Below are 12003 nucleotides of genomic sequence, written 5' to 3'. Positions count from 1 at the left end.
GTTCCTAGAATAAACTTCCCCTTTTCAGAAAAAGAGAGGGTGATTTGAGTAAGCAGTGTATTTTCAACATCTTGCTCAACTGGACCATCTCAGTGCCCGCAGGTGAAGCAGCTCAGACCATGCTCACAGCTCACAGGGCACCCAGAGCACCACCACACCTCTCGTGGCAAAATCCCGGCCCCACAGGAAAGAGACACCACACACCTTGGACAATGCACTGGCCCTGCCCCTCCAGGCCAACCCTGACAAGCACAGCACCTCTTCACTGGAAAGTAATTTTAAACTTTTAACACCTTGCAAACACCTGCCTGTAGGGACAGCTCTGAACCGTGGGCTCCCTCTGCACAGCAAGGAGCGAGTGCCTCTGGGCTGGCAGCAGCAAGGGACACCCAGTGCCTGGCTCCTCCACAACCAGCACCAGCTCCTGTGCTGCCAGAGCCCCGCAGGGCCCAGGGCAACGCTGCACTGGGGCCAGGACGGAGGGAGCAGAGGCCCCTGAGAGCTCCTGACAGGCACGGCAGGGAGATGCGGGGCTCCCTGTGCCAGCAGCACGGAGTCTGGTCTCCAGTGCAGAGCCACACAAGCTACAAGAGCTGCTGCTCTAGAAGGTGGAAGCCTGACTGCCAAACAGCAGAGCATCTCACTTAGCTGTCGGCACAAAGCTTTATCTATCTGGAAACGTAGTTTCAACCTGAAAGCTAGAAAAGGAAGCCTTTCTCCCCAAATGCTCCATGGTGGTCAATGACTAATAACATTCTCACACTCCTACCTCCCCATCACCTCAGACTTCTCCAATCTGGTTCTGCACTTGGTCAGTGCTGCTGTCAAACCTGCCTGCTGAACCTCGGGCTTCCTCGAGAGCACGGCTCGGCACCCAAGCACAGGGCTGAGGCACATTCCCACTCAATAGCTGGTCCCCAGGCTGGCATTTCCAAGGGCTTTGATCCATTCCAAATAAGGCAATCAGCTTAGCCCTTGATTAAATACATAGCATAATCCACCTAAATCTTGTTAGCCGAGAAGCAAGTTGCTCGTCTCACCAGCTGTGGGTGGCAGCGTGTGTCACCGCGGGGCAAGCGGGGCTGTGGCACCGAGCAGGTGTCCCCCGGGGCATGTCCTGGGCAGGCAGCAGCACTGGGGCAGCTGCTGCCCACAGCAGGGCTGCCCCTGCCAGCCCCTGTGCGCTCCCATCCACGGGATCCTCCTGCAAAGCTTCCCCTGCAGCACGCACAAAGCGCCCACGAAGGCACCTGCACCCTCCCAGCTGGCAGGTACAGCGAGGGTGCCCCCAGGGCACCGGGCACCCAACAGCCAGCAAAACCCTCGAAGAAACAAAACCAGGAAAAGGGAATTCACTGATCCTGAGCAGGGAGCCAGGCTGCAGCAGGGAAGGAGGATGTGCTGCAGCTTTGGGGGAATTTCACACCACAGCAGTTTTTCCTTCCTCGGGAGGAATGAATCAGTAGCCCAGCCCCGTGGAGCCTCAGCAGAACAGGATGGTGCTGAGGGGGAAGCACAGCACAAGGGCCAGCCAGGGGCCTGGCCCGGGTGACATGCAGGTGTGCAGGCAGGACATGAGGCTCACAGCCAGAGCTCCTGCAGCTGAGAGAGAGGGAAAGGCAGCAGCACTGCCTTCCAGAGCCTCTGCACTCCCCAGGGCACACAGCACTGCGGGTGCACACGTGTGTGTACCGTCCCCAGCAGCGGGACACAGGGAGAGCAACCACCCCAGCACCACTGCCACCCAAAGGTGTACAGGGACGGGGGGATCTGCTCCCGAGACCACAGTGCAGGTGTTACTGAAGTCTTTAGAAGAATAATTCCCTGACAAGTGCTATTGCTCCCTGTTTCCCTCCAGGTTTTGGAGCCAGCAGGTGGGGACTGGCTCTGCATGCAGGTGACCCTCTGGGGGCTGGTCACAGCCTGCAGATCTCTGTTCCATGCTGCATTAGCAGCTCCAACACTTCCTGCAGCAGCCAGGCACGTTTAACAGCTACCGAAAAGATTTTAAGCTAATTTAACCCTTTAAACTAGTTAACACATTATATGGCTTCTGTCATCCCAATTACCCAAAAAAGCCCGGGTATTGATCTTGAGAGGCATGCAGAGAGGAGGAAAAAAATATTTACAAATTACTAAGGAGGGGGAAAAACAGAAAAAAAAAAAAGTCTTGGGCACAATCCCAAAACACCGTTTCAGGAAGATCAGGAAAATCTTCACAGGATTTCAAACAACAACAACAAGAAGAAGCAGCCAACAGAGGCAATACCTGCCCTCACCAAACAGCAGCCAGGAAGGCTGAGCAGAGCTCAGCTCGCCAGTCACCAGCTGGCGTAACAGGAATCAGGATTTTGGCATGGGGAGCCTCCCCCCAAGCCGGGCAAGGGAACAGGCTGCCCGCAGAGGAGCTGGGATGATAAATGACAGCAGTTGAGCACTGCAGGGGCATTTCACCGCTTCAGAGGTTGCTGCTATAACAATCTTCTCTGACTCAGCAGCTGAAAGGGACGCCGGGAAGGAAGCACCATAAAAAAAAGTCATGCATTATTAATATGGACTCTGGCAGCAAGACATGAGTTGGAAAAACACTGAGGGAGAAAAAAAATGACTGCAGAATAGGAGCGAGCTGCATGTGTGGAAGCATTTCACATTCCTGCGGGAGTGGGGGCCAGCCCGTGCCCCTGCAGGGTCCCCAGCTCCAGGGGAAGCCCGTGTTTGCTGACAGGAGCTCAGCATGCACCGTGTTCTCCCTCACCCAGGCTGCTGCAGATCCCACCCTGAGCCCTGGGCACGGCCTGCACTCGTTTCCAGCCACAGCAGCTCCTGGCTTCCCTGCCGAGGCACACGGCTGTTCCAGCAGCTGATTTTATTTACCTGTGCTTTGTGCATCCCCACAGCTTTCCCCGTGCATCCCAGCCCTGCCAGGAGTGCCCAGGGCTCCGAGGCACAGCCTGCACCTCTGCCAGCCCTGCTGGCACAGAGGGCACGGAGGCAGGCACTGAAATGCCTCCTTTTCCTGCCAGGTAGCGAGGGAAAAAATATCTGTTTGCACTTGACTACCTGGTGCACTGCAGTGTTTGCTTTCCTCTCCTATTCCAGCTGCTTTGTACAGTGTTTTTGGAGGCAATTTATAAACACTGGCATTCATGTAGTCACCTTCTCCACTTCCCACCCAAAATCCTTGCTGCCAACCTGCTGCTGTGGGGCCTCACCATCAATCCAGAGTGTCACAGGCATCCCATGGCCCTCTCCAGCCTGTGCTGCCAGTGCAGGGACCCCCGAGCCCCACTCAGGAGCCTCTTGGCAGGCTCTGAGCACAGCTCAGCTCAGCCCAGCCCAGCCCAGGCTCTCCAAAGCAAGGGAGGTAGCTAACACAGGACCAGGCTCAAGAGTCTCCTTGGATAATTTGTATGGCAATAGCATTCAATAAAGCCAATCAATTATTTTGCCATAAAATTCTCCAGACGCACAAACGAGCATGGGTGGAACTGCTCACAACCCAGCCCAGCCCACAGCAGTGCAGAGGGTGCTCTGCCTGTGTTTCCTTCCTTCCATCATGTGTGCATGGCATCTTCCACACAGAAACAGCTCCCAGCCCTCACCTGTCATGTTGGAAAGGCACAGGAGGAAACAGCTTCATAGGAGCTGTCCCACACAACCCAACCATCACAGGGAAATGGGCCTGTCCATTGGGGCAGGAAAAGGGCACAGGCTCCCACCGAGCAAGGGAGACTGAGGCCCAAACCACAGGGAAAATGCACAGCCCTATGTGCACTCACATCCCCTGGGAGCAGCCCTGCCCTGCCCCAGGAGCTGGGGACAGGCTCGCACACCCAGCTGGGGCCCCTGTGCTGAAGGGGCTGCCCAGCAGCACCTGCAGAGGGGCCCAGGATGACAGCCCTGCCCAGGGCAAGGGCTCCAGAGAGCTTTGTGCCAGCCCACGGATGGGCTGCGGGCTTACAAAGGCAGAGCCTGTTGGTTTTGCACCTCAAACAAAAACCTGGGAAAATGACCTTTAGGAAGTCACGCACAACATCACCACACACTTCCAGCTAAAGCCCCAGCAAGCACTGACCCACCACCTCCCCTGCACAGGCAGGAGGGAGGCAGGAGCTCAAATCCAGCTTCTCACACCCCTGCAGGCACATTTGTGTGCCTTGAGAAAGCAAAGTGTCCAATAAGGGGCACTGAAGCTCATGGCTTTATCAAAAACACCCACAGTCACCACAAAGCACCATGGATCCCCCAAAAACACCTCCCCCCGGGTCCCTCCTTCACTTTAGCCAGACCAGCAAGCACCAGGAAATTCCTTCTACAACGATAAAAGGACCCTGTGGCCCTGCCCATCACACTCCCCACCACATGCAGTGTCCCACAAGGACACTTCCCACCAGGACCAGGGCCACACGTGCCATCCACTGTCACCCCTGGGACCTGTCCAAGCAGCAGATGAGGATGGCCCAGGGCTCTTCTCCTGCCGGGCACTGACATTACCCTCAGCTTTCCAATCCACCTTTCCTTTCAAAATAAGAGCAGCTCCAGGGTAATGCTGAAAGCCCTATCTATTCCACATTCCCCAAAAAACCACACCCACCATCTCTCAAAAATTTCTGATTTGGGCTTATCTTGCATTTCAACAGCACAGTCCACTATACATTTCCTCCTCTATCTCTCCAAACAGGACTAATCCCCACGGTATTTAGAGCTAGTGCTAGAAAAGCTTCAAACACACATTAACCACTCTGAAGCATCCATGTTCAAAATGCTGCCAGCCAAAACCACAGCCAGAAGATTCTGAATGCAATGGAGAAGAAAAAGCCTGTATGGAAATAAACTTTACTAAAATAACCCAGCAAAGGTTTTGTCAAAGTAAATACACACATTGTATTGTGACAATGGTGCTTTAAAAATAAAGCTGTGGAGGGAAGGCTTTTCTTGCTCTGTCCAGCTCCTCTTGCAGAGCCCTCAGCCCTCGCAGGGCCCTGCAGAGCCAAGGGCACGTCAGCCATGCCACCCCCACTGCTGCCACCCCGGGAGGCTCCCCGAAATTTCAGTTAAGATTAAGTATTTAAGGACTCCATGTGCTTGGATATTTAAATCCAGCAGCTGTAACAGCATTCAAATGGGATCCAGAGCAAACACAGAGCTCCCCACTCCACTCAGCTCCGCTCCTGCATTGGTCCCCAGGGTGTTCATCGTACCCTGCAGAGCAGATGCTGCCTGAGTTAATGCAATTAATGAGTCCACCTGGAAGAGAGGCAGAGATCAGCCCAGGAAACAGAGCAGCAGTGCCAGAGCCCTTCTCTCCACCAGAACCAGCACCACCTGAGGCAGCTGAGCGCCTGCTGAAGCCCTGGCCTTCCATGGCCTCCCAAACCCATGAAAACCAAACTCCTGGGCTGACACAATGGGTGCTTTTGCTTTAAGGTCTGCTCTGCTACAGATTATTGAGGTTTTGAAGCACTCAATTCACTGGAATGAACCAGTACCTGGAAGCTTTTGTGTCTGCCAATCAGCTCCCACAAGCCAGGCTTCCAGAGACACAGGGATGAAACATGAACTCTACACATAATCTGCAGTTGCAACACCCGGAGAGCCACCAGCAAAATAACTCAAACCAGATGTGCCTGACAAACAGCACAGGTGCTTACAGGCAAGGAAAACCCAGTAATCCATCCGCCCTCACAGTAATTTGTTAGCCTTGAGCAAGAAGTGGTCTCCAACCAACATTGCACCACCAACATCCTGGACACATGGCACAGGAGCAGCTGGGTGAACAGGGCTGCTCCCCAGCCCAGCCCTGCCTTGTAGGACTCTGTGCTGGAAGAACCTGGTGCTGCCAAAGGAACGTTTCCCACAGCTGCCACCAGTCTCCTCCTGCTCAGAGCACAGGAGACCCCAAGCTCAAGTTCTTGTATCAAGGAGCACTTGAGCATTTCTTACCACCCCCAATCACTGTCAGACCCAATGACTGCAATATTCTCTGTGGGATACACCGCGGAACCAGGCTGCTCCCTGCTCAGGTTGTGAAATGCTGCTTGGCAGATCTTTGGGCAGAGGAGGGTGAGGGAAGGCAGTGCTGTTGTGCTCCACAGTCAGATACCACACTGCTCATGTACCTGGGGAAGACCTGGAGATGAAAGCCAGGGCTATGAGAGCACAAACCTCATTTCATTATCCCAAGCTGCACCTTCCCCTTGTGTCCATGCTCAGACACACCCAGCATGCTGCTAGCAAACCCAGAAGGACACCTGCACCAGTCCCTGCCCGGCCCAGCCGAGGCCATCGTGGCTCACCCGTGTCCTGGGCTGCCAGGGGCTCACCTGTGTCCTGCCCGGGCTGCCAGGGGCTCACCGACATCCTGCCTGCCCTGCTGGGGGCTCACCCGCGTCCTGCCCTGTCGGGGGCTCACCAACATCCTGCCTGCCCTGCCGGGGGCTCACCCGCGTCCTGCCTGCCCTGCTGGGGGCTCACCGACATCCTGCCCTGCCAGGGGCGCACCCACGTTCTGCCCACCCTGCCAGGGGCTCACCCGCGTCCTGCTCTGCCCCTGGCTCGGGGCTCTGCCCTGCCACCCCTTCCCTCTGCCCAGGCTCCCACAGCAGGGCTCAGGAGGCAAAGCAGCAGCAGCAGCCTCTCCTCACACACAGAACAGCCCCACTGGGGCTCCCCAGCCCAGCAGCTCCACTCCCCAGTGCCATCCCCCTGCCCTGGCCACCACTCTTCCTCTGCCCCTCACTACCATGGTGACACTCAACCAGAGTGTCTCCAGCTGGGACAAGCTGGCAGTAGCAAAATCTTCTGCCATTTTCATCCCTAGAACTCCTCTGTGCGAAGATCTGCCAGGCTGATGCATTAAACGGCCAAGCTGGATCAGCCACCTTTGGTGATACAACATTGCTCCAAAAGTGACAAACGAGCTGTACCACGGCAGCTGTTGGTCCCTACAGCTCTGCTCTGCTGGTCACCCACACACAGCCTGACAGAACACTGCTTCAAAGCATTCCTGCCTATCAAAATCAAGTTCTTGCACCATAAATGTAATTCAGGGCTAGTGGTGCTGTTTCATGCCCTGTATGACCAGTTGGGAACAATTCCTGATAAGTTTGGAGGAAGTAAAGGCAGACTGAATTACAGCTCTCTCTCAAAGGTAACAATCTTTCACCCAGTAATTTAAATTCTTTGCATTATTTTCCTGCATCATATCCAACCAAGTATGACTCCTGGGAAAATCAAAATTAAAAAAAATAAAATTAAATAAAGAGGCTCCAACAGCCATTGAGACAACACAGGAAAAGCCAAGAGCTGCTACCTGAGCACCAGGGAAGGCCCCTGCCAGCCCTCCCAGCCATGCAGCCACCACCCTCCACACCAGAACCAAGTCCAAGGCCAGAGACGTATCAAGATTAAATGACTTGCAGCCTGAAAAAGCATTAATGCGTTCAGCTGCAGGAGAGAGTTCCCTTAGTTTCCTAGGTCCTGTTCAAAGAGAATAAAACCAGACACTTGTAGAAAAGCTGTATGAGCCACCAGCATGTGAAAACGGGACACACAGGGACAACCCCACATGCCAGGGATGAATTCAGAAGCAGAGGATAGCATGAAACAGAAACAGCTTCTCCAGGTGTTCCACCTCCAGGTCAGCACCCTCTTTGTGCCCACATCATCCCTGCTCCAACACTGGGGTCTGGGCGTGCACAGAGTGACTCTGGTGGGCCCATTTCTCCACATCCCATCTGGGAAGGCAACAGGCACAGAGGGCAGCTGTCCCGGGGGCAAGAGCCTCCGTGCCAAGAGCAAGCCCTACAAAATAACCTGTCGAGGTGGCCCCTGACCTCCATAAGAGGCCAAAGCTGTTTGCCTGGTGCCAAGCTCTGTTTTTTCCAAGATGAGGCCAGTGTGAGTTCCTGCAGCGAAAGCCCAGCCTGCCCTGCAGCCCTGTGCCCTGCTGGCCCCAGGCCCTCTGACACAGCAGCACAAGCCACCTCCCACCCGCACGGGCATCCCTCACACCTGCTGCCTGAGCAGGGACACCAGGGCAGCTCCTGGAGCCTCCAGAACAACTGGCCACCTCATCCTGCACACAGTGACACGGTGAGACAGACCCACACAGTCACCTGGAGCTCAAGGAGAGCCTGCTGTGCCTGTGCCATGGCTGGGTGCCTGGCACTTCATGTGCCAAGGTGGGAGCCCAGGATGGAGCTGCCAGGGCGGTGTGTGGGGAGCACACATGGGAATTGGATGTGAGAGCTGGGAAGGAGCTGGCACTGACTGTTTACATTGGATCACTGTGCAAACTTGAGGCCACAAGAACATTTCAGTTCCCCAGGAGGAAACCTTGGTGAAGAACAGAAACGAGGAGCTACCTTGGGCATCACGTAAGTCCAGGCACGACACAAACGTAAGGCCCAAAAGCCCTGGACTGCCTGCAGGAGCCAAGCATGGTTATTTGCTGACAGTAAACACAAATTTCTTCCTGCATTTCCATCTGGAGCAGACTGCTGGGTTACCTGTGCTGTGAGGAGCCAAACACCGCGGTCAATCAGGTGGTGAGCAGGCCAGCACTGGGCAGGCAACTCTGAACCCAGGCTGGGGTCCCCTTGCCCATCTGCAAAGGGCACCAGGAGCAGTTATCCATTTTTTCCACCTGACAAGCATGCCAGCTCCACACCAATGCTGAGACAGCACCCAGAAGTGCAACTGTCCCAGTTTTCTCCTGGCACTGGCGCACAACTGCTTGAACACAACACACCTCGGCAGGGCCGTGAAATTTACCCCACAAATGTGGGGCTGGGGACAGCTCCCAGCCATGGTGACAGGGCCATGCCCAGGCAGGGCAGGCTGGCTCCAGCCCTGCCACCAGCAGCTGCTGACCCACGAGCACAGACCCTTCCAGCAGCCTGTGGCACCTGGCAGACAAAAGCCCTTCCAGGCTGCAGCTGGTTCAAGCTCACTTGCAGCTTCAGGTCCCATTTATTTGGATTTTCTTCTTTTCAGCTGAGGTACAATCAAGGAATTGATTCATCACTGGATTAATCACTCCCCTGCCCATGGTTTAGCCAATGAACTGTGAGTCCTTCTTTGCCCACCTCCCCAGCATTCCCTACAAGGGATGGTCTCAGGACAGAGATTTTCCCAGCCCTTCAGTGGCCAGAGGAGAGCAGCCCAGCCCCAGTCCATGCACTGAGGCAGCAGCAGGCAGGACAAATGCCCCAGAACTCTCTGCTGACAGCATGTCTCCATCACCTGCACATGGTTGATTTATTCAAATCCCCAGCTCAGCTCATCTCCTATCACACTCGCTCTTCTCCCAAGCTTCTACTCACCCCTGCAGCCCAAAAACAAACTCCCTCCAAGTGCTGGGAGCATTAGCCCAGCCATCCCAGGAATACTGGGCTGGGCTTTCAGGAGGAAACATTTTTCGCTAAAAGAGGAAGGAAATTTAAAAAAAGGAAGCAGATCTTCTGTCACCTGATGAGAAGATGACTCAGAACATCACTGACATCCATGGGTGGGTAGGGACAGGGACCACTAACACCTCCTTGCCTCGTCTTTGAGCATCACAGATAGGAAGAACATTGGGTAGGACGTGACCACGTTCTCTGAGGTCCACACAGAGAAAATCCTTTTGGCACAGAACTAGCCTTAAATGTATTTATACCCTACACCACCTGTAAGACTGGTGACCACACAGAAGTAACATGAAATTAATTAGAATACTCTAAAAAAAAGGAAAAAAGCCATCCTTACAAGAGAAATTTCCTTCTTCTAGCTGGGCCTGGGCAGCTCATCCAGAGCCACGCCGTTCCCTGCGCCTGCCCCACAAGGGGCTGCAGGATGCACTGGACACAGAGCCGCTGGCCCACAGCAATACGAGAGCGAGCCGGACGGGCCAGGCTGTGCTCAGGGAGGGAGCAGGAGGCGGCTGTGCCACCCGGAGCCTGGGGGCCAGCACAGCCTCCCTGGGCCACCACGGCAAGGCTCAGCACACACAGCCTCACTTGGGACGTGCCCAGGACACGAGCAGAGCCTCACACACCAGCCAACCCCTGCTCTGCCCTGGGAAAGGCTCCCAAAGCCCAGAGGCAGCCACGGGACATCATTTGTAAATAAAAACCCACAGAAGTCACCTTGAAAGCACACAGAGATCTCCTTGGGATGTCCAAGATAGGAATGGCATGAGCAATACCAATGACATTTCAAGGAGAAACTCCCTATTTCTTTGGAAAGGACCGTTTCTATAGAAATAAATTGTTGCCAAAGTTTGGTTGAAGGCCAAACCACGAGCCTTGGCTCCTTGCAGAAACGAGATACACCGTATGAAGTAAACAGATGCTTTCCGGGCACAAGCCTTCCCGTATCTCCGCGGAGATGGACAGACAGCCCCAGCAGCACCGGGTGCTGGCCATATTGACACACACGGCTCCTCCTGTTCCCCACGAAGCGATGACACGGAACACAGGGACGAGTACGCTCTCCTTCTAAAATACACACTTCTCATCTTCCCACTTGACAATCAGAGTAGGATTTCCGCGAGGGAGCACGTTCGGATCACAAGCACTTGGACAACACTGCACTCCTCCAAAACAAACTCCGGGCAGCAGCAGCGGGCAGGAGTGGGCTGGCTGCTCCCCGCTCGCCGCTGTACAGGCGCCGCTCGGCCCCGGCGGCGCGGGGAAGCCGCGGGGAGCGCGGCCCCGGGCATCCGGGGAGCCGCAGCCCGGCCCGAGGGGCGCCGGGCACGCCGGGGGCAGCGCCCCCTGCTCCGGCCGCGGCGGAAGATGAGGACGCGCCGGGCAGCGCCGGGCACCGCGGAGCCGCAGCCGGGGGCGCCGGGCCCGGGCCGCCCCTCGCCCCGCCGGGGATGCCGCGGCCCCGGGCCGGCCGGGCGCGGATTACTCAGCGTTTCCAGCGGCAGCCGGTGCGCCCGCGCCCCTGCCCGCGCCCCCCCGCCCCGGGCCCCGGCCCGCCGCTTACCGATGCCCGGCGCCACATACACGAAGTAGAGGAAGGAGGAGGAGAGCGAGAAGAGGAAGAGCGCGGCCAGCAGCGAGCGCCGGGGCAGCAGCCGCCAGGCGCCGCGGGGGCCGCGGGGCCACCGCATGGCCGATGCGGCGCCGCCGCCGCCCTGCTGCCTCCGCCGCCGCTCACATGCGCCGAGGCCCGGCGGGAGGCGCCGCGCCGGGGCCGCTCCGAGCCGCCGCCCGCGCCCAGCGCCGCCGCATGAATGTGCCGCGGCGGGGCGGGCCGGGGCGGGGCACCGAGCGGGGCGGGACCTGCGAGCCCCCGCCGCACCGCCGGCCGCGCCGTGCGCCCCCCGCGCAGCGCCGGGGGTCCCGCGGAGCCGGCAGCGACCGCAGCGCGCCCGGCCGCGCTCCCGGGGCGCCACTCACGCTCCTGGGACAGCCAGCATCAGCCCCAGCACGCTGGGCACGGGCTCTGGGGCCCGCACAATGGCCCTGAGACAGACTGCCATGGTCCAGGACACCCAACAGCAATCGAGGGACACCCAACGATGGCCCAGGACAGCCAGCAGCAGTCAAGGGACACCCAACAACGGCCCCGAGACACTCAGAGTGGCCAAGGGCAGCCAGCCGTGGCCCCAGCGAAGCCATCCAGGTCACCCAGCCACGGCCCTGGGACATTCATCATGGCTCAAGGCACCCAGACGTGGTCTGGGACACCCAGCCATGTACCTGGGACACACAGCCCCAGGAGAGCAAGGGCTCAGGCCTGCCCCACCGAGCAGCAGGGTCTGTTCCAGCCTGTGCTGGACACTGTGGGGGAAGACGCAGCCGCAGGGGTGTGATGGACACCAATGTGTGGAAGGGAACAGGGGTGAAGTCATCACAGTCAGCGCAATAATCAGCACAACCAGCAACCAGCACCCCAGTCAGTTACAGAGTAATTTGGTAGTTTTGCACACATTTGTGGGCAGCTCCCCTGATGTGTGTAGGAGGAGTTGGAAGCAGATATGGAGATGCTTGAAAATGAAAATATGAG

At 57.0% G+C, this 12003-nt stretch overlaps 1 protein-coding gene across 1 annotated transcript in view; it reads right to left on the bottom strand.

Moving 5' to 3' along the window:
* B4GALT5 (beta-1,4-galactosyltransferase 5) overlaps window positions 1–11251 on the bottom strand; it is a 32468-nt gene extending 21217 nt beyond the window's left edge. Inside the window, exon 1 of the mRNA XM_026796427.2 lies at window positions 10978–11251. Within this exon, the coding sequence (XP_026652228.2) occupies window positions 10978–11104 (127 nt within the window). The 5' untranslated portion in view covers window positions 11105–11251. The remainder of the gene's footprint in view (window positions 1–10977) is intronic.
* Window positions 11252–12003: the final 752 nt, after the last annotated feature.

The sequence above is a fragment of the Zonotrichia albicollis genome, chromosome 17 (assembly GCF_047830755.1).
Source record: "Zonotrichia albicollis isolate bZonAlb1 chromosome 17, bZonAlb1.hap1, whole genome shotgun sequence".
Taxonomy (NCBI): Eukaryota; Metazoa; Chordata; class Aves; order Passeriformes; family Passerellidae; genus Zonotrichia; species Zonotrichia albicollis.
The sequence above is the reverse complement of the archived record's forward strand: the minus strand, read 5'-3'. Positions and strand labels throughout refer to the sequence as shown.